We start from the raw sequence: 19,910 nt of genomic DNA, 5'->3' as shown, positions 1-19,910 counted from the left end.
GTGGCTAAGGCCACTGCTGTCCTCTGTGGAGCAGCACGCTGGGGTCCACGCGACTCGCACTGTGGGATCCTCCCTATGAGCGCCGCGGGGGGGGTCTGCGGCTGTTGCCGGGGCCGCTGAGATCCGCGGTGGCGAAGGCTCCCGGGTCCTCTCTGCAGAATGTGCCACTGGAGACTGCGATGGCAGCCCCTGTGTGGCTGATGCTGACAGCCCGGCTCCTTTGTCCTCAGCAGGTGTCTCAGCGCAGCCAGTCTCCGCAGGGGTCCTTCTGTGCAGTTACTCTCTTCTCTCCTCCGCCGTGTGGCTGCCGATTCTTAATTGGATTCTCGAGCCCCCCAGGCCTTTTTTGCACGTAGCTAGCTGTCTGTACTTTTTGTGGGGGGACAAAGAGTGGGTTCTCCTACTCCATATCTTGCTGATGTCCAGAGGCCTGATCTCTTCTCTGTTTTTTTCTGTTTTCTTTGCATTTATAAAGTTTTGCTTTTTCTAACTTCTTAATTTAGTCTTTTTTTATATGAGATCTTAAAGCTTTTCTTTACCTATAAGTACTTCTTTAGATGTATCTCACAAGTTTTAATACTTAATATCTTAGCATCTAATTGTTAATGTTTTGGATTTTCATCGTGATCCCTGAGTTACGTAGGTGTTTCTTAGTTTCTGGATTTATGAGATTTCATTTTTTATTCCTTTATTTCTAATCTGGTTGAATTGTGGGCGTGGAATTTGGATTGTATGAAGATAAATTATTTGAAATTTGTTGAGATCTGCATTATGACCAAGTAGTGGTTAATTTTGAAACTGTGCCGTGTGCACTTTAAAATACATGCATTCTCTGGGGCGCCTGGGTGGCTCAGTCGGTTGAGCGTCCGACTTCGGCTCAGGTCATGATCTCGCGGTTCGTGAGTTCGAGCCCCGTGTCGGGCTCCGTGCTGACGGCTCAGAGCCTGGAGCCTGTTTCGGATTCTGTGTCTCCCTCTTTCTCTGACCCTCACTTGTTCATGCTCTCTCTCTCTCTCTCTGTCTCAAAAATAAAAAATAAAAAAATGTTAAAAAAAATTTTTTTTAAATACATGCATTCTCAGGGCGCCTGGGTAGCTCAGTCGGTTAAGCGTCTGACTTCGGCTCAGGTCATGATCTCAACGGTTCGTGGGTCTGTGCTGACAGCTCAGGACCCTGGAGCCTGCTTCAGATTCTGTGTCTCCCTCTCTGTCTGCCCCTCCCCTGCTCATGTTCTGTGTCTCTCTCTCAAAAATAAACATTAAAAAATTTTACTAAAAAAATACATGCATTCTCCATTTCTTGAGTTGTACACAGTGTATTTGTTTGGTCATAGTTTTAAATTAGATTAGTAAAATCTGTATCCTTGCTAGTTTTGTTTTTGTTTTGTTTGGTGCCAGAGGGGGTTGGCCTGATTAACTGAATTTGTCACAGTGTTTCATTATCATGCTATATTTATCTGTTTCTCCCTATGATTCTGTCAGTTTTGAATTGTGTATTTTGTATTACATATTTTGAAGTCATGTTGTAGGTGGAAGTTCAGAACTGTTTCATTTTTCTGGTGAAATGAACCTTAATCATTATATAGTGAACTTCTCTAGATCTAGTGACTCTTTCTGCCTTACTGCCTATTTTTCTGATATAAATATAGCTATAATATCTTCATTTTGCTTAACAGTTGTCTGGTATATCTTTTTCCTAGCTTTTACTGCATCCTTTTGGTATCCTTTTGTTTTAGATATTTGTCTTTTAAGTAAGATCTACCTGGATTTCTCTCCACCCCCCGGTTTTTCTATCTTTGTCTTTGTAGAGAATTTAGTCTACTTGTAGTGACTATAATTATTCATATGTTTTGGGTTATTTCTGCCACCTTATGTTGTGGTTACCATAGAAATTTTAAGATGTACGCTTAACTTACCAAAGTGTCAATTTGACCAATTTTAATCTTCCTGCAGAAAATACAAGGATCTTAATTTAATTTTGATCATCCCCCTCCTGACCTGTGTGCTGTTGTTATAGAGTCTGGTTCCACCTCACTTTTAATCCCCCAAGAAAGAATTACTGCTTTATGTAGTTAGTGTTCATTTAGATTTACACATATTCATTACTTCTGCTAGTGATTATTTCTTGTATCTTAGACCTGTCATCTTGGGATAGTATTCCTTCTTTTTTAAGTCCTTGTGGAGTACATTTTATTTGTCTATTGATTTTATTTGCCTGAAATGTCTTTATCTTGCCTTCATTTTTTGAAACACATTTTTGCTAGGTATAGAATTCTAAGTTGACAGCACATAGAACATTGGTGATGTTATACTGTTGTTTTAGGGGTGTGTGTGCGTGTGTGTGCACATGCATGTGTGCTATAAAGAAGTTCATACTTATTCTCATTTTAAGCAATCTGTCTCTGGCTACTGTTAGGATCTCCTTTTTGTCTTTGGTGTTCTACAGTTTTGCTGTGTTGAAGGGGTGTGTGTACATATGCATGTGTACACATATATGTGTATGTTCATATATATGAACATATGCGTTAGAATTTGTGGAACTCTGTGAAACTGTAGATCAGTGTCTGGAAAACTCTCAGTCATTATATTCCCCATTATCTCTCTTCTTCCAGACTCCTGATGAGTGTTATGTCAGATTTACCATTCTACCGTCTCTACTGTTTAACCTGTCCTCATTTTTTCCATCTCTATCCCTTGATAATTTGTTCAGATCTACCTAAATAAAAGGTGGGTACTATTTGGGAAAGGGAAGGAGGGATTGAATATTATATGGGCAGCCTACTGAAGTCAACCACAGTTATCCTTTGTTTATTTTTTTTTGGTGTTTTAAATCCCTGTTTTGTGTAAACACAGAGTTGTGTTTTGCTTCTGATATTTTGAAAGGTTCATGCATTATTCCAGTTCTTCTAGACTTACGACATAGAATATATTTTAACCTTTATTTTGTTATCTATGCACTTTAGGTATCATCCGTTGACTCCATGTTGTGAAATGAAATTAGAACATAATTCATGCATTTACATTCTTAACTGGTACCTCATACTCCCAGATTTTTATTGCATGTATTATAATTTTAGTTCTTCTTGTGGGTATCTTTATACTTTTAAGTAATATAGTTAGACTTCTCTTATTTATCAACTTTAAGTAGTGTCTGTTGACCTGCGTATTTGAAAGATGAAGAACACTCATGCTTCCTATATTCCATTTACTTTCTCTTCTCCCCCTCTTGATTTTTTTCAGTACTTATACTATTTTTCCTGTACAAAAGTGTTCGGTTCTGTAATCATACGTCCAATAGTTGTTTTGACCTAATTCTATACTTGAATGAGTTTAATGTTCTTACCTTTGTTTTCTTTATTGCCATATTTTTGCCTTCATCTCTATGCAAAAATTATTGCATACATTTTACAAGAAAGGTCCGTGGACGATATCTTTACTGAATTCTGCACGTGTGAAAATGTTAGCTTCATACTTACATGAAAACTTGGCTCTGATAAAATTCTTAAGCCACTCTTTTATCCTGAGTGAATGTTCTGGCATTTGAATGTTGCTGTGGAGAAGTGTGAGGTTGACTTGATTTTTTCACATGTCTTCTAGGAAAAAAGAATAACTCATTTGATTTTTTTTTACCAGCTCATTTTGATTTTGTTTAAGAGTGAGATTGAACAACTTTCCTCTTTTTTTTTTTTTTAAATGTTTGGTGGTGATGGTGATAGCATGAAAGTATAAGCCACTCCACAGTTAAAGTAGCTGTTGGGACTGATGTCTCCTCTCTAGTAGTGGCTGGCAAATGATGGCCTATTGGTTGAATCTGGCCTGCCACCTGTTTTTCTACGTCTACAAGCTGAGAATGGTTTTTATGAAGGAATAATGACAAGCAGTTTGATGATAGGTAACACTAACTTTGAGTCCCAATCACATAAAATGTTGTCCTTCTCAAAAGAATTCTATTTTCTTCATTAAAAGGTTTGTATTGGGGTGCCTGGGTGGCTCAGTTGGTTGAGCATCTGACTTGTGATTTTGGCTTGGGTCATGATTCCAGGGTCGTGGAATGAGTTTAATGCTCTTACCTTTGTTTTCTTTATTGCCATATTTTGTACGGCGATATCCCCTCCCTTCGAGTCCTGCATTGGGCTCAGCGCTGAGCAAGGAGTCTGCTTGGGATTCTCTCTCTCTCCCTCTGCCCCTCTCCTCTGCTCGTGCTTGCTTGCTCTCTCAAAAAAAAAAAAAAGGCTTGTATTAAAAACACTTATACTCAACTATTTTTGTACATTGAATTTCATCAATAAAACATTTGTGGAAATTTGTTTTATCTTTTGTTGTATGACGAATACATAAGTAACATCTTTGATTTTTGCCTTCTGGTCCACAAGCCTAAAATGCCCTTTGGCCTTTTAGAAAAATTTTGCCAACCTCTATTCTGTTGCAAATCCAGAATGGGTTTGATTCAGGGATGCTTTTGAATCTAGTGGGAGTCTCCCTTGGATTCGTCTCCTTGTCTCAAGTGTGTGCCCCAAATTTGTAGCCTTCAGTTCTTGGTTGCAGTAAATGATCTTTCTGTGGCCGTTCCTGGTACTCTTTGGGTCTGATTTCTACACTCTGAGTCTCATCACCAGATAGACCTGTCCCGTGTTGATACTGCTGTTGTTGGCTTCATAGCTAGTGTAGAACTCTCTATCCTTTCTATTCCAGTAAGAACTACTCTTGCCTCTGGCCTATTGCAGTCATAGTTGATTTGTCTGATGCTGAGTCACATGACAATTAAAGCTTTTTCCACCCTACATGGATTCTAGGCTAACATCTTGCCTTACCTTAGTTACAGTATACTTCCACGCCTGGGCAGAACATCATCCTTTTTTGGAAGATTTCTGGATCTTGTTAGATATCCCTCAGGAATCAGAAAACGAGCCTTTCTTTTTCTTATTTCAAAACCCGCTCCCTTTTGTTCTGTCTGAAGAATGCTGGTGGTGTATGGATATGGCCTTTTAGTACTTAGTGAATGGTGAACGAGTTTAATAGCTTCGGCCACTGGTGATGTTGACTACCCTACGTTCTTTCTGATGATTCTTCCTGAGGGGAGGCTCTTAAACCTTATAATTACCTTTAGTATGGAGTTGAAGGTAAATTGGAATTATATGCACACAAACCCGTCTTTGTAAGAAGGAAAAAGCTGCCTTAGAGGAAGTTAGAGAATACCGAGACTGCCCTGAGAGGGATAGCTAGCCTCGTGAAGGGTCAGGAAATTCTGCGATTCGGAGGAAATACTTGAAGTTCATGGAGATGTTAAATTAAGCCTAGTGGGAGGATGGGAACCACATATGCAGGTTTGAAACTGGTAGTCATAGCTGTGAAAGCATCCTTTATGTTTAAAAGATAACATGAATGTGTGTTTTGCAGCCTGTTATTTCAGAGTCCTGTTTAGAAAAAAAAATATCAAAAATATACCCATTGACGTGATGACAGATGAAGACATGAACCGGGAGAAAAGCAACACAAAAGCAAGGTAAAATAGGATATAATCAAGTTAAAATCTCAACACTGTACACTAGCGGTAAGCCCTTCTGACAGTGAAAAATGCCACGTGTCCTGGGAGGAGTCCTGGGAGGATCGGATGATGGTGCCGGCCTTTATGACGGAGTGGTCCTTAGGCGTGGTGCCGGCAGGACGGGCGGATTCACGCCGGCTCCTCGCTCCTTCCCCAGCCCAATCCTGGACGTGCCAAAAAGTGAGAGAGGAGTTGATGGAAATGAGAAAGTGACCGAAAACTGAAAAGCCCCGGGAAGGCAACAGGTGGTTAGTTGTTGGTGTCGATGGTGGATGGAAAATGACAACTCAGAGCAGAAGAGGCAGCGCAGAGAGAGTGGAGAGGAGGTTGGAGGGACCCTGTGTTTTCCTTTTTCACATTCCTCTCGGATCAGCATCCACTCGGGAAGAGAATAAGGAAACGCTGACGGGCTCAGGGTCTCCTTCCTGAAATCCCACTGAGCTGGTAGGAGGAGACTACAAAGGAACGAACCCACAAAGGACAGAGGGAGGAGACAAGAGCATGTGGGAGACACCAGAGTAGTTCTGGGAGACCAGAGACACGGTTAAGTGACTACGGATTCCGCAGAGAGGACACAGCACACCCCAGGCGGCGGCAGGCGAAGCCCGAAAGCAGCTGCTTCACCCCTGCGTCTCTCCCCACCCCTCCTCTTCCCTCCCCTCGGTGAGCGTGCTGGGGCTGAGGGGGCAGTGGCAGTGAGAGCAGGCGCTTGGGAGTTTGTAGAAGCAGCAGGTAGAAGGCAGGTGCCCTTCCCTCACCCCACTCGGCCGGGAGAGTGTTTCTTCCTTCATTCCGATAGGAGAGTTCCGGGATGTGGGGACAGCAGACCCAGCTGAGAGTAGATTACTGTCCCCGGGTCAGAGGCGACTTTGGTATTCTTCCTCCGCTTGCCTCTGAGAACACTCACAGCCAAAGGTAAGAAAAGTGTCCTCCGGGAAACTGACCAGCCAACAGGAAAGATCTACACCTAATGCCAGCGGGGAAAACCTCCGATTATCCCGCAGTGAAATCTGCCATTTGACAGCATCTACCAGAGCATGAAGAGGGGCCCCACAGCTCGATCTCGGTGAGGATTCTTAAACACGAATGGGTGACCCGTGACCATGTGAGGGAAGTTTATAGCTTGATAGAAACTCAAATCACAGAAGCCTGTCAGGGATCGTCAGGTGACCGAGGAAACAGCAAGGGGAGAATTAAAAATGAGGAACATTTGGAGGAAAAATATCTTTTGGAAATTAAATATATAATAGTAGAAGTAAAGCTGAGGAAATTCTCCAGAAAGAAGAATGAAAAGGTAGAGATAGAAAATTGGGGAGTAGGAGGGGGAGGAAGATGGCGGCGTAGGAGGATGCTGGGCCCACCGCGTCCTGCAGATCACTTAGATTCCACCTACACCTGCCTAACTAACCCAGAAAACCGCCAGAAGACTAGCAGAACGGAGAGGCCCACGGAAGAGGGTGGGAAGGGCGGAGAGGCGGTGCGCGCTCCACGGACTGGCGGGAGGGAGCCGGGGCGGAGGGGCGGCCCGCCGGCCAAGCAGAGCCCCCGAGTCTGGCGGCAAAAGCGGAGGGGCCCGACGGAGTGTGTTCCGACAGCAAGCGCGACTTAGCGTCTGGGAGGTCATAAGTTAACAGCTCTGCTCGGAGAGCGGGAGGGCTGGAGGACAACGGGAGGGAGAGTTGTTGAGCCCCAGGACGACAGAGCTCAGTTTGGCGGGGGACAAAGGCGCTCGCCAGCGCCATCTCCCTCGCCCATCCCCCAGCCAAAATCCCAAAGGGAACCGGCTCCCAACAGGGAACTTGCTTGCGCTGCACAAACACCCAACACTGTGCTTCTGCGGATCCATCCCTCCGGAGGGTCTGACTCCCTCCCGGTGCCGCAGGGCCCCTCCCAAAGCAGATCACCGAAGGAAGAGCGAGCTGAGCCTGCCCCTCCCACCCTCGTGCACCTTGCCGATCCACCCCAGCTAAGACGCCAGATCCCCAGCACCACAAGCCTGGCAGTGTGCGAGTAGCACAGATGGGCCACGCCACCCCACAGTGAATCCCGCCCCTAGGAGAGGGGAAGAGAAGGCACACACCAGTCTGACTGTGGCCCCAGCGGTGGGCTGGGGGCAGACATCGGGTCTGACTGAAGCCCCGCCCACCAACACAAGTTATTCAAGACAGCACAGGGGAAGTGCCCTGCAGTCCCGCACCACTCCAGGGACTATCCAAAATACAAAACGGAAGAATTCCCCTCAAAAGAAACTCCAGGAAGTCGCAACAGCTAACGAACTGATCAAATACGATTTAAACAATATAACAGAAAGGGAATTTAAAATAATGGTCATAAAATTAATCGCTGGGCTTGAAAACAGTGTAGAGGACAGCAGAGACTCTATTGCTACAGAGATCAAGGGACTAAGGAACAGCCAGGAGGAGCTAAAAATGCTGTAAATGAGCTGCAAAATAAAATGGAGGTGACCACAGCTTGGATTGAAGAGGCAGAGGAGAGAATAGGTGAACTAGAAGATAAAATTATGGAAAAAGAGGAAGCTGAGAAAAAGAGAAAAAAATCCAGGAGTATGCGGGGAAAATTAGAGAACTAAGTGATGCACTAAAGAGAAATAATCTACACATAATTGGTATTCCAGAGGAGGAAGAGAGAGGGAAAGGTGCTGAAGGTCTACTTGAAGAAATCATAGCTGAGAACTTCCCTGATCTGGGGAAGGAAAAAGGCATTGAATTCCAAGAGGCACAGAGAACTCCCTTCAGACGTAACTTGAATCGATCTTCTGCACAACATATCATAGTGAAACTGGCAAAATACAAGGATAAAGAGAAAATTCTGACAGCAGCTAGGGATAAACGTGCTCTAACATATAAAGGGAGACTGATAAGACTCGTGACGGATCTCTCTACTGAAACTTGGCAGGCCAGAAAGGAATGGCAGGAAATCTTCAATGTGATGAACAAAAAAAAAAATATGCAGCCAAGAATCCTTTATCCAGCAAGTCTGTCATTTAGAATAGAAGGAGACATAAAGGTCTTCCCAAACAAACAAAAACTGAAGGAATTCGTCACCACTAAACCAGCCCTACAAGAGATCCTAAGGGGGACCCTGTGAGACAAAGTACCAGAGACATCGCTACAAGCAAGAAACCTACGGACATCACAATGACTCTAAACCCGTATCTTTCTATAGTAACACTGAATGTAAATGGACTAAATGTGCCAACCCAAAGATATAGGGTATCAGAATGGATAAAAAAACAAGACCCATCTATTTGCTGTCTACAAGAGACTCATTTTAGACCTGTGGACACCTTCAGATTGAAAGTGAGGGGATGGAGAACTATTTATCATGCTACTGGAAGTCAAAAGAAAGCTGGAGTAGCCATACTTATATCAGACAAACTAGACTTTCAATTAAAGGCTGTAACAAGAGATGAAGAAGGGCATTATATAGTAATTACAGGGTCTATCCATCAAGAAGAACTAACAATTATAAATGTCTATGTGCCGAATATGGGAGCCCCAAATATATAAACAATTACAAACATAAGCAACCTTATTGACAAGAATGTGGTAATTGCAGGGGACTTTAATACTCCACTTACAATGGATAGATCATCTAGACACATGGTCAATAAAGAAACAAGGGCCCTGAATGAGACATTGGATCAGATGGACTTGACAGATATATTTAGAACTCTGCATCCCAAAGCAACAGAATATACTTTCTTCTTGAGTGCACATGGAACATTCTCCAAGATAGATCACATACTGGATCACAAAACAGCCCTTCGTAAGTATACAAGAATTGAGATCATACCATGCATACTTTCAGACCACAATGCTATGAAGCTTGAAATCAACCACAGGAAAAAGTCTGGAAAACCTCCAAAAGCATGGAGGTTAAAGAACACCCTACTAAAGAATGAATGGGTCAACCAGGCAATTAGAGAAGAAATTAAAAAATATATGGAAATAAACGAAAATGAAAATACAACAATCCAAATGCTTTGGGATGCAGGGAAGGCAGTCCTGAGAGGAAAATACATTGCAATCCAGGCCTATCTCAAGAAACAAGAAAAATCCCAAATACAAAATCAAACAGCACACCTAAAGGAAATAGAAGCAGAGCAGCAAAGACACCCCAAAGCCAGCAGAAGAAGAGAAATAATAAAGATCAGAGCAGAAATAAACAATACAGAATCTAGAAAAATTGTAGAGCAGATCAGTGAAACCAAGAGCTGGCTTTTTGAAAAAATAAACAAAATTGATAAACCTCTAGCCAGGCTTCTCAAAAAGACAAGGGAGATGACCCAAATAGATAAAATCATGAATGAAAATGGAATTATTACAACCAACCCCTCAGAAATACAAGCAATTATCGGGGAATACTATGAACAATTATAGGCCAAGAAACTGGACAACCTGGAAGAAATGGACAAATTCCTCAGCACCCACACACTTCCAAAACTCAATCAGGAGGAAATAGAAAGCTTGAACAGACCCATAACCAGTGAAGAAATGAAATCAGTTATCAAAAATCTCCCAACAAATAAGAGTCCAGGACCAGATGGCTTCCCAGGGGAGTTCTACCAGACGTTTAAAGCAGACATAATACCTATCCTTCTCAGGCTATTCCAAAAAATAGAAAGGGAAGGAAGACTTCCAGACTCATTCTGTGAAGCCAGTATTACTTTGATTCCTAAACCAGACAGAGACCCAGTAAAAAAAGAGAATTACAGGCCAATATCCCTGATGAATATGGATGCAAAAATTCTCAATGAGGTACTAGCAAATCAAATTCAACAGCATATAAAAAGAATTATTCACCACGATCAAGTGGGATTCATTCCTGGGATGCAGGGCTGGTTCAACATTTGCAAATCAATCAACATGATACATCACATTAATAAAAGAAAAGAACTGTATGATCCTGTCAATCGATGCAGAAAAAGCATTTGACAAAATTCAGCATCCTTTCTTAATAAAAACCCTCGAGAAAGTCAGGATAGAAGGAACATGCTTAAACATCATAAAAGCCATTTATGAAAAGCCTACAGTTAACATCATCCTCACTGGGGAAAAACTGAGAGCTTTTTCCCTGAGATCAGGAACACGACAGGGATGTCTACTCTCACCACTGTTGTTTAACATAGTGTTGGAAGTGCTAGTCAGCAATCAGACAACAAAAGGACATCAAAGGCATCAAAATTGGCAAAGATGATGTCAAGCTTTCACTTTTTGCAGATGACATGATATTATACATGGAAAATCCGATAGACTCCACCAAAAGTCTGCTAGAACTGATAACATGAATTCAGCAAAGCCGCAGGATACAAAATCAATGTACAGAAATCAGCTGCATTCTTATACACTAATAATGAAGCAACAGAAAGACAAATAAAGAAACTGATCCCATTCACAATTGCACCAAGAGTCATAAAATACCTAGGAATAAATCTAACCAAAGATGTAAAAGATCTGTATGCTGAAAACTGCAGAAAGCTTATGAAGGAAATTGAAGAAGATACAAAGAAATGGAAAAACATTCCGTGCTCATGGGTTGGAAGAATAAATATTGTTAAAATGTCAATACTACCCGAAGCTATCTACACATTCAATGCAATCCCAATCAAAATTGCACCAGCATTCTTCTCGAAGCTAGAACAAGCAATCCTAAAATTCATATGGAACCACAAAAGGCCCCGAATAGCCAAAGTAATTTTTTTTGATATATGAAATTTATTGTCAAATTAGTTTCCATACAACACCCAGTGCTCATCCCAAAAGGTGCCCTCCTCAATACCCATCACCCACCCTCCCCTCCCTCCCACGCCCCATCAACCCTCAGTTTGTTCTCAGTTTTTAAGAGTCTCTTATGCTTTGGCTCTCTCCCACTCTAATCTCTTTTTTTTTTTTCCTTCCCCTCCCCCATGGGTTCCTGTTAAGTTTCTCAGGATCCACATAAGAGTGAAACCATATGGTGTCTGACTTTCTCTGTATGGCTTATTTCACTTAGCATCACACTCTCCAGTTCCATCCACGTTGCTACAAAAGGCCATATTTCATTTTTTCTCATTGCCACGTAGTATTCCATTGTGTATATAAACCACAATTTCTTTATCCATTCATCAGTTGATGGACATTTAGGCTCTTTCCATAATTTTAGCCAAAGTAATTTTGAACAAGACCAAAGCAGGAGGCATCACAATCCCAGACTTTAGCCTCTACTACAAAGCTGTCATCATCAAGACAGCATGGTATTGGCACAAAAACAGACACATAGACCAATGGAATAGAATAGAAACCCCAGAACTAGACCCACAAAAGTATGGCCAACTAATCTTTGACAAAGTGGGAAAGAATATCCAATGGAAAAAACACAGTCTCTTTAACAAATGGTGCTGGGAGAACTGGACAGCAACATGCAGGAGAATGAAACTAGACCACTTTCATACACCATTCACAAAAATAAACTCAAAATGGATAAAGGACCTGAATGTGAGACAGGAAACCATCAAAACCCTAGAGGAGAAAGCAGGAAAAGACCTCTCTGACCTCAGCCGCAGCAATTTCTTACTTGATGCATCCCCAAAGGCAAGGGAATTAAAAGCAAAAATGAACTATTGGGACCTCATGAAGATAAAAAGCTTCTGAACAGCAAAGGACACAATCAACAAAACTAAAAGGCAACCAACGGAATGGGAAAAGATATTTGCAAATGACCTATCAGACAAAGGGCTAGTATCCAAAATCTATAAAGAGCTCACCAAACTCCACACCCGAAAAACAAATAACCCAGTGAAGAAATGGGCAGAAAACATGAATAGACACTTCTCTAAAGAAGACATACAGATGGCCAACAGGCACATCTGGGGTGGGGGGGTGGGGGGATGGCCTAGGTGGGTACAGGAAGATCTGCAGAGAAGATGAGTAACTTAACTGTTCAATGGCAGTTAGTCTGAAACAGGATATCAAATTTTTAGGAAAGGTATGAACAAAACAGGCTCAATAGGTAATAGGGAAGACGAACTTTTTATCCACTAAAATTGTCACATTGGTAGTTACGAATCATGACTGAACCCCTCCCCCCCGACCACACATATCAGGCTCAGGCAGATTCCCAGAGTTTCTGAGTTTCTAACAGGTTTACGGGTTCTAACATAAATTCAAGAGAAAATAAGTCTAGTCTTTCACAACTTCTTCTACAGAACAGAAAAAGAGAAGATAGTCCCTAAATTGAGTTAGGACATAATCTTCCTAGTCAGTTTCATTCACAACCTGAGAAGTAAAAAACCCTAAATGCGTTATAGGTTACAGGTTACTTAACCTATAGCAGCTTGTAAAAGTGGATGATACACCAAGATCAAATTGAGTATCTCATCTCAGAAATGCAAGGTTAGTTGAACATTAGAAAATGCATCGATACCAATTACCATTAATAGATCAAAGGAAGAAAAGCATTTGATAAAATGCGTGCATTGTCTGTTAATGATAAAAACTGTTAGCAAACTACACGATTAGGGGCATTTACCAAAAATCTGAAGCAAATATTTTTAATGGTCAAGAGCTAAAAGTGTTCCCTGTAAGGTGAGAAAAGTGACAAGGATATTTGCTATTGCCACTTCTATGTGACATCCTATAAAAGGTCCTAGGGCAGTAAGACAAGAAAAAAAAAAAAGGACAAAAGGAGATGAAAGCTGAAAGGTTTAAAAAAGGAGAAACTTAATCATTTATAAATGATGTCTAGAAAAAGGAAAAGAATTTACAAAGTTTCATAATTAATAAGTGAATTTAATTTAGCAAGACTGCTAGATTAAAATCAATTTATGTAAGTGAATTTCATTCCAGGGATAGATTGAAAATGTAAATAAATCATAACTACCATTTGTAATTGTAATGAAAAATCCAGTACCTGGAAAAAAATCATTTTTGAAATTATATGTTTGACCTTAATGGAGAAAATTACAAAATATAATTGAGAATGCAACACAATTTGTATAGAAAAGCAAAGGGCCATGAGTGTGTCAGCACTCTTCAAGAAAAAGAAAGTTGGGAGTCTTACCCTACAGCTGTCACAACTCTAGCAATTAAAGCACTGGGATACAGAAACAAGGAGAAACCAATACAAATAAAGAAACAGGTGGATAATGGTATATACATTTTGAGTAACACGGACTTGTTGTTACAGGTCAGGGAAGGGAAGGACGGGGGTGTTCGATAATGGTGCTGTGGCATCACAGATCCTTATGGGAGTGTGGGGGGGAGGGCCTGCCCCATACATCATACCCAAAACTCAGGGATTTAAGAACCAACATATGATGTATAAGACTTGTAAAAGGCAAAACTTTAAAACTGTTAGGTAATAGTACAAGAATTTTGTCAAGATTGGAGTAAGGGCAGATTTCTTAAGAATAAACACAAATCATAAAGACAAAGATAGATAAATTAGCTTATATTAAAGTGAAGAACTTACATTTGTGAAGATTTCATCAAGGAAGTGAGAGGACCAAACCAGAAGACATCTTCAGCACATATAAAATGGCAGAAGGTTACTATCCAAAGTGCATGAAGAACTAAGCGTTGTTAAGAAAGTGGTATGCGATTCAGTATAAAAAACGAACAGAGGGTATGGACTGACATTTCAATGAAGAGGAGACTGTTCAAGGAGTTTTTAAACTAAGGGGACTCAAAACACTCAAGATTTAACACCTAAGGAAAGTATCCATGAGCAAGTATAGAGAGGTCGTGCTCCGTCTTTGCGAGGAACTTCCCCTTCTTGTTCAGGTGATTAAGTGTTTTCATTTACCCTACTGGTAGTTACTGTTTCCCACCGAGCAGTATGTGAGGATCTACAGAACCCTGAATTTCCCCCGCCTTGTAAAAACACGGTCTGTGGTGTAAGTCAGTTGTAGGCAGTGATTGTGGATTCGGTTCTTATGAAAAGGTTTTCCAGCATTTACAAACAGGCAGTTGGCTAATGTATTGTGAAAAGGTTTTGGTTTGAATCTCAATAAGTGTGGTTGTGGGTGATTGCTTTATAAAGAAGGGTACTGAATTCCAGGAAACTGTATTCTGACCTCACTCTGCCACTAATTGGGTAACAGTTCTTCATCTTTTAGGTTAGGTGAGGATTCTTAAGTCCTTTCCAGCATTAAAATTTCAACAATAATATCAGATCTCTTTTGCATTTAACTAGATAGCCTCTCCTTGTTCAGATCTACTTTTTAGAGGGTCTATCAAAAATTGTTTGAAAGGATAGATGTTATATTGTATAGTATAAAGATTTAAGCGTCGAGTCCTAGAGAACGTCGACCACGCCATCTGACTTTCTTTGTCACATCAGGCTTCAGAAATACGAGGAACAGGAGTATGGAGACGACACATCATCAGAGACTCAACCAGCTAAAGCAGCAGCAAAGGAAACCTTAGAATATAAAACACTTGAAACGTTTTCTGGAGCCTTGAAGTCAGGACAGACAGAAGAAATCTATCAAGGTTACTATCCAGGCATGTCAATTTATGTTTTCTTTTACGGAGATGGGAAGAAATTTCAATAGCGTAAACTGAGAAAACAAGTAACGTACACTGAAATACTAGTTCACTTTCAAAATACGAGGTTTGGTACTTGATGGGTTTCATTAGTCTTGGCAGTTGGTAATACCTTCAGATAGAGAGCTTGCCTCTTAAAGGGGACATAATCTAAATGCTGTCATCGTAATCAAAATAACAACAGTGATCTCGCTGCCACCACCGAGAAAATCTGACGTTTCTGTAACTTTGGGGGTTTTTGTGAGGCAAGGACTCTAAAGTTGGCTCAGCATTCCCTGAAGGCCCCCGTACCTCTGGTTGTGCCGTGACCTCCTTTGTCGCTCTTGTCTGTGGGGGCCCTGATTACTCCTCCACACGCCTCCGTTGGTTCAGTCTTCTTTCTGCTGGTCTCAAATTCTGCCATTAACCATATGTAAAATAAATTAAAATTTTTTTAATTTTTCAACTTTTATTTTGAGAGAGAGACAGAGACCGAGGGCAAGAGGGGGAGGAGCAGAGACAGAGGGAGACACAGAATCTGAAGCAGGTTCCCGACTCCACGCTGTCAGCACAGAGCCTGACGCAGGGCTTGAATGCACGAACGATCACGACCTGAGCCGGAGTCAGGAGTCGGACGCTTCACCGACTGACCCCCTGGGCACCCTGTCCACAGCTCTTTTATGTCCTCACCTTATGAAGGTTGCTCTTTGGTCTCCATCCATAGCCCCCTTCTCCCTCCAGCAGCCTCTGTGATACCAGTATCCTCCACCCTTCCCACTTCTCTGCTCCCGGGTTGTCCAAACTTCAGCGCTACTCAGTTTAATTGCCGGTTTTCCCTGCTTTCCCTCTCGGACTGGTAAGCCTTTTTGCAGAACGCTCTCCCACCCTTGTCATGTGCTGAGCCATGGTCCCCAGCATCCGTGGGGCACTCCGCACCACCTGGTGCCAGCTGGCCTGCTTTTAGCTTTGCCTCTCGTTGCCCACGGCGTCTGTTTACCCTGTTGCGGTTCAACCTTAAGCCTCTCTTACTTGTTTATGCTTCCTGCTTTATGAAAACTAAAAATTAAAATCGAGGTAATCACATGGAGACATCTAACTTGCAGCTCCCCGGCCCCATGTCGGTACTTGTCTCGCTCCTAGAGTGCCTGGGCCTTGTAGCTAAGTGTCCGCATGGCTGGCAAAGCTTCCGCTCCAGCAGAGTGAAAAGTAGAAGAGCTGTGACCCTTCCGTCACTTTCCTCAGTAAACGGGGGGCAGAAATACAAGGCTGGATAGGAATACAGGGGCCAGGCAAAGTAACGGCTTGTTGGCTGTGTTAAGGATTCAGGTCATTATCTTGCGAAGACAAAAGCCATGGCAAGGGTCTAAACAAAGAGCTGACATCAGATTTCTACTTTGAAAAGATCACTCTGGCTGCAGATTGAAGAATAGACTGGAAGGGAGTAAGAATTGGTACAGGGAGCCTTTGGATATTCTTTTTTTTTTTTCTCCTTTTTTTTTTTTATTTTTAGAGAGAGAGAGCACACAAGCAGGGGGAGGGGCAGAGGGAGAGAGAATGAGAGAGAGAGAATATCTTAAGCAGGCTCTATGCTCAGGACAGGACCTGACACGGGGCTCGATCCCACAACCCTGGCATCATGACCTGAGCTGAAGTCAAGAGTCGCACGCTCAAGCGACTGAGCCACCCGGGGGGGCCCCGAGGCTTTGGCTGTTCTGAAGGTAGGATTATCAGTCAGGGTGGTGGGTTGGTGAGAGAGAGGTGGTGTCAAAGGTGAGAGCTAGGTTTCTGGCTTGTCTGATAGAACGAATAGTGGTGCTGTTCTCTGAGGGAGCCCTGAAGAAGGGTCGGTCTGTGGGGGCTGGGAGCAGATTGTGATTTCAATTTGGGACACGTGGAATTTGAAGTACCTTTGGTACACTCCGGGAGATGTCAAGCAAGCAACCGAATATATGTGTCTGGGGCTCAGAGAAGCCAGGGCAGAGACGATGTACTTGGAGTAGTTATGTGGGTGGCAACTTAAGCCGTGGATGCGGTGAGATTCCCGAAGGAGAGAGTACAAAGTGAGACGGAAGCGGGACGGAAGAACTGTAGCAGCGATGACCCGGGTAAAGGAGGGTGGCTGTAGTGGACACGTGGGGATGGTCAGAGCCAGGCTAGATAGAATGATGAGCGAGAGGATGAGTACGTGGTGTCACAGAAGCCAGAGGAAAAAACTACCAGGAACGAAGGAGTGGGTCCCGGTTCAAGACAGCTGATGTAGAAGGATCCTGAACTCCCCTCTTCCTGCACGCATACCAAGTATACAGCTACGTCTGTGACTGTTTCCACCGGAAAACACCCCAAAACTAGCTCATCAACTCCTGCACATTGGGGAATGAAGGGAAAAGCCCCATCAAAATGGGTAGGAGAGACTGAGGCACAGTCTCACCGTAATCCCCGCCCACGGCCCCGTAGCCCACATCCAGGAGGGGACTCACGGTCCTGAGCCTCTCCCTGAGCCACACTGGGCACCCCAACTTTTAAGGCCTATCCCTGAGAGATGAGCCCCGCAGACAGCTAGCTTTGGAGTCCAGGGCTTTGATCCAGGACACCTACAAGGCTACAGGGAACTGAGAAACAGTTCTTTTTTTTTTTTTTTTTAATTTTTTTTTTCAACGTTTATTTATTTTTGGGACAGAGAGAGACAGAGCATGAACGGGGGAGGGGCAGAGAGAGAGGGAGACACAGAATCGGAAACAGGCTCCAGGCTCCGAGCCGTCAGCCCAGAGCCTGACACGGGGCTCGAACTCCCGGACCGCGAGATCGTGACCTGGCTGAAGTCGGATGCTTAACCGACTGCGCCACCCAGGCGCCCCGAGAAACAGTTCTTAAAGGACTTAGCGGTCACCCTCCCCAGGGCCTAGCGCACAGGCAGGCGAGTGAATGACTAAAACGTTCCCAGCCTTTCAGTGAACGAGGCCTGTCAGATTATCCTAAAGCTCAGCTCTGAGAGTCAGGCTTCTGACATCCAGGGCCCTATTGAAATGCTCTCCAAAAAGGGAGACTGGCAGGTGCCGTCCTGACCCTCTCCCTGTGCCTTGCTCCAGGGCCCCAGCATCTCCACGAAAGGAGCACATACGCTCACCTGGCGCCCTGAGTTTCGTGGCTGCTGCCCTGGGGGAACCTCTAGATGGCCTGACCGGTGGCCAGAGGGGCTTACACTGCAGGTCCCATAGAACTGTTACAAGGGTGGAGTTCTTACCTGGCTCAGACTCAGCAGACTGGAAGAGACCCCCCAGTCCTTCTGAGAAAGGGGTCTGTTGTCTTGTCCCGAAGCTTCAGCCTACAGGGCAGGCTTCTTTGGTGAACATATAAGGGCCCACTGAGATACCCTCGGGGGACAGAGCCCAGTGGGCACATCTGGTGGGGGTGCTCTCCTCTATCCCACTCTGGGTCACTGGACTGTCCTGGGGCAGGGAGCTTGCGTGCTAGTCTGGCACCCTGAGTTTTGTGTCTGCCACCCAGGAGACCCCTTTTGTCCTCCTGGGCCCAGTGACCATGGGGCTCGCACATGTGAGTCCTGCTGAACTGTTACAAATGGAGAAATAGCTCTTACGGGCCACCTGTCCCACAGATCAGAGAGCGTAGTGAGGTGCATCCACAGTCTGTCAGAATGATCTAGTGTAAAGGGGGGTGGGTTAATCACTTACATGCTAGTATGAAGGTTAAGAGATTAAAGTAGCAAAAAGAACTATGACCACAAAATGTTGTTAATGAATACACAGGATAAAAAGTAAATTGTGAACATCAAAGACATAAAAATGTGGGATGGAGGAGAAAAGTGTAGAATTTTAGAACGCATTCAAACCTAAGTTGCCATCAACTTAAATAGATTGTTATAAGTTGTTTTATGTAAGCCTCATGGCAAGCACAAGGCAAAAAAACCTATGGTAGCTACACAAAAGATAGACAGGAATGTAAGAATACACTATAGAAAACCATGAGATCACAAAGGAAGAGGGCAAGAGAAGAAGGAACAAAGGAATTGCAGAACAACCAGAAAACAGTTAACAAAATGGCATCAAGTCCATTCCTATCGTTAATTACTTCAACTACAAATGCACTAATTCTCCAAACAACAAATACAGAGTGGCCAAATGGATAAGAAACAAGACCCGTCTATATGCTGCCTACAGGAGACTCACTTCAGTTGCACAAACACACACAGACTGAAATGAAAGGATAGAAAAAGATACTCCATGTGAATGGAAACCAGAAGAAAGCAAGCTGGGGTAGTAATGGACTGTAACAAGAGACAGAGACGTCAATATATGATGACAAAGGGTTCAATACAGCAAGAGAATACAATGTTTGTAAATATGGACCCAACATAGGGGCACCTGAATAGAAATAGATGGCGAAACAGTAATAGCAGGAGACTTTAACATCCTGCTTACATCAGTGGTTAGATCATCCAGACAAAACAAACAAACAAAAACAAAACCCACGCTCCAAAACAATAAGGAAACCTTGGTCTTAACGTGTGAGACCAGATGGATTTAACAGATGTAGTAGTACATTTCATCTAAAAGCAACAGACTACATGTGTGTACATGGGACATGTGTGTACATGGGACAGACATTCTTCAGGATAGATCATACAGCAGGCCACAAAACAAGTCTCAATGACTATAAGAAGATTGAAATCATATCAAGCATCTTACCTGTCACAATGGTAAAAAACAAAAAACTAGAAATAATTTACAGAAAGAAAACTGGAAAATACAGAAACATGTGGAGATTAAGCAGTGTGCTACTGAACAACTAAGGACCAAAGAAAAAATGAAGGAAAGAAATACC

At 43.0% G+C, this 19,910-nt stretch overlaps 1 protein-coding gene across 1 annotated transcript in view; it reads left to right on the top strand.

Moving 5' to 3' along the window:
• Positions 1-5,377: 5,377 nt before the first annotated feature.
• DNAH14 (dynein axonemal heavy chain 14) overlaps positions 5,378-19,910 on the top strand; it is a 312,531-nt gene continuing 297,998 nt past the window's right edge. The window contains 2 exon segments of the mRNA XM_047076479.1: positions 5,378-5,502; positions 14,887-15,038. Of these exon segments, the coding sequence (XP_046932435.1) occupies positions 5,378-5,502; positions 14,887-15,038 (277 nt within the window).

This window comes from Lynx rufus, unplaced genomic scaffold (genome assembly GCF_022079265.1).
Source record: "Lynx rufus isolate CCGP_SWC_20201006 ecotype Redwood Valley unplaced genomic scaffold, mLynRuf1.p SCAF_15, whole genome shotgun sequence".
NCBI classification, from domain to species: Eukaryota; Metazoa; Chordata; class Mammalia; order Carnivora; family Felidae; genus Lynx; species Lynx rufus.
The sequence above is the reverse complement of the archived record's forward strand: the minus strand, read 5'-3'. Positions and strand labels throughout refer to the sequence as shown.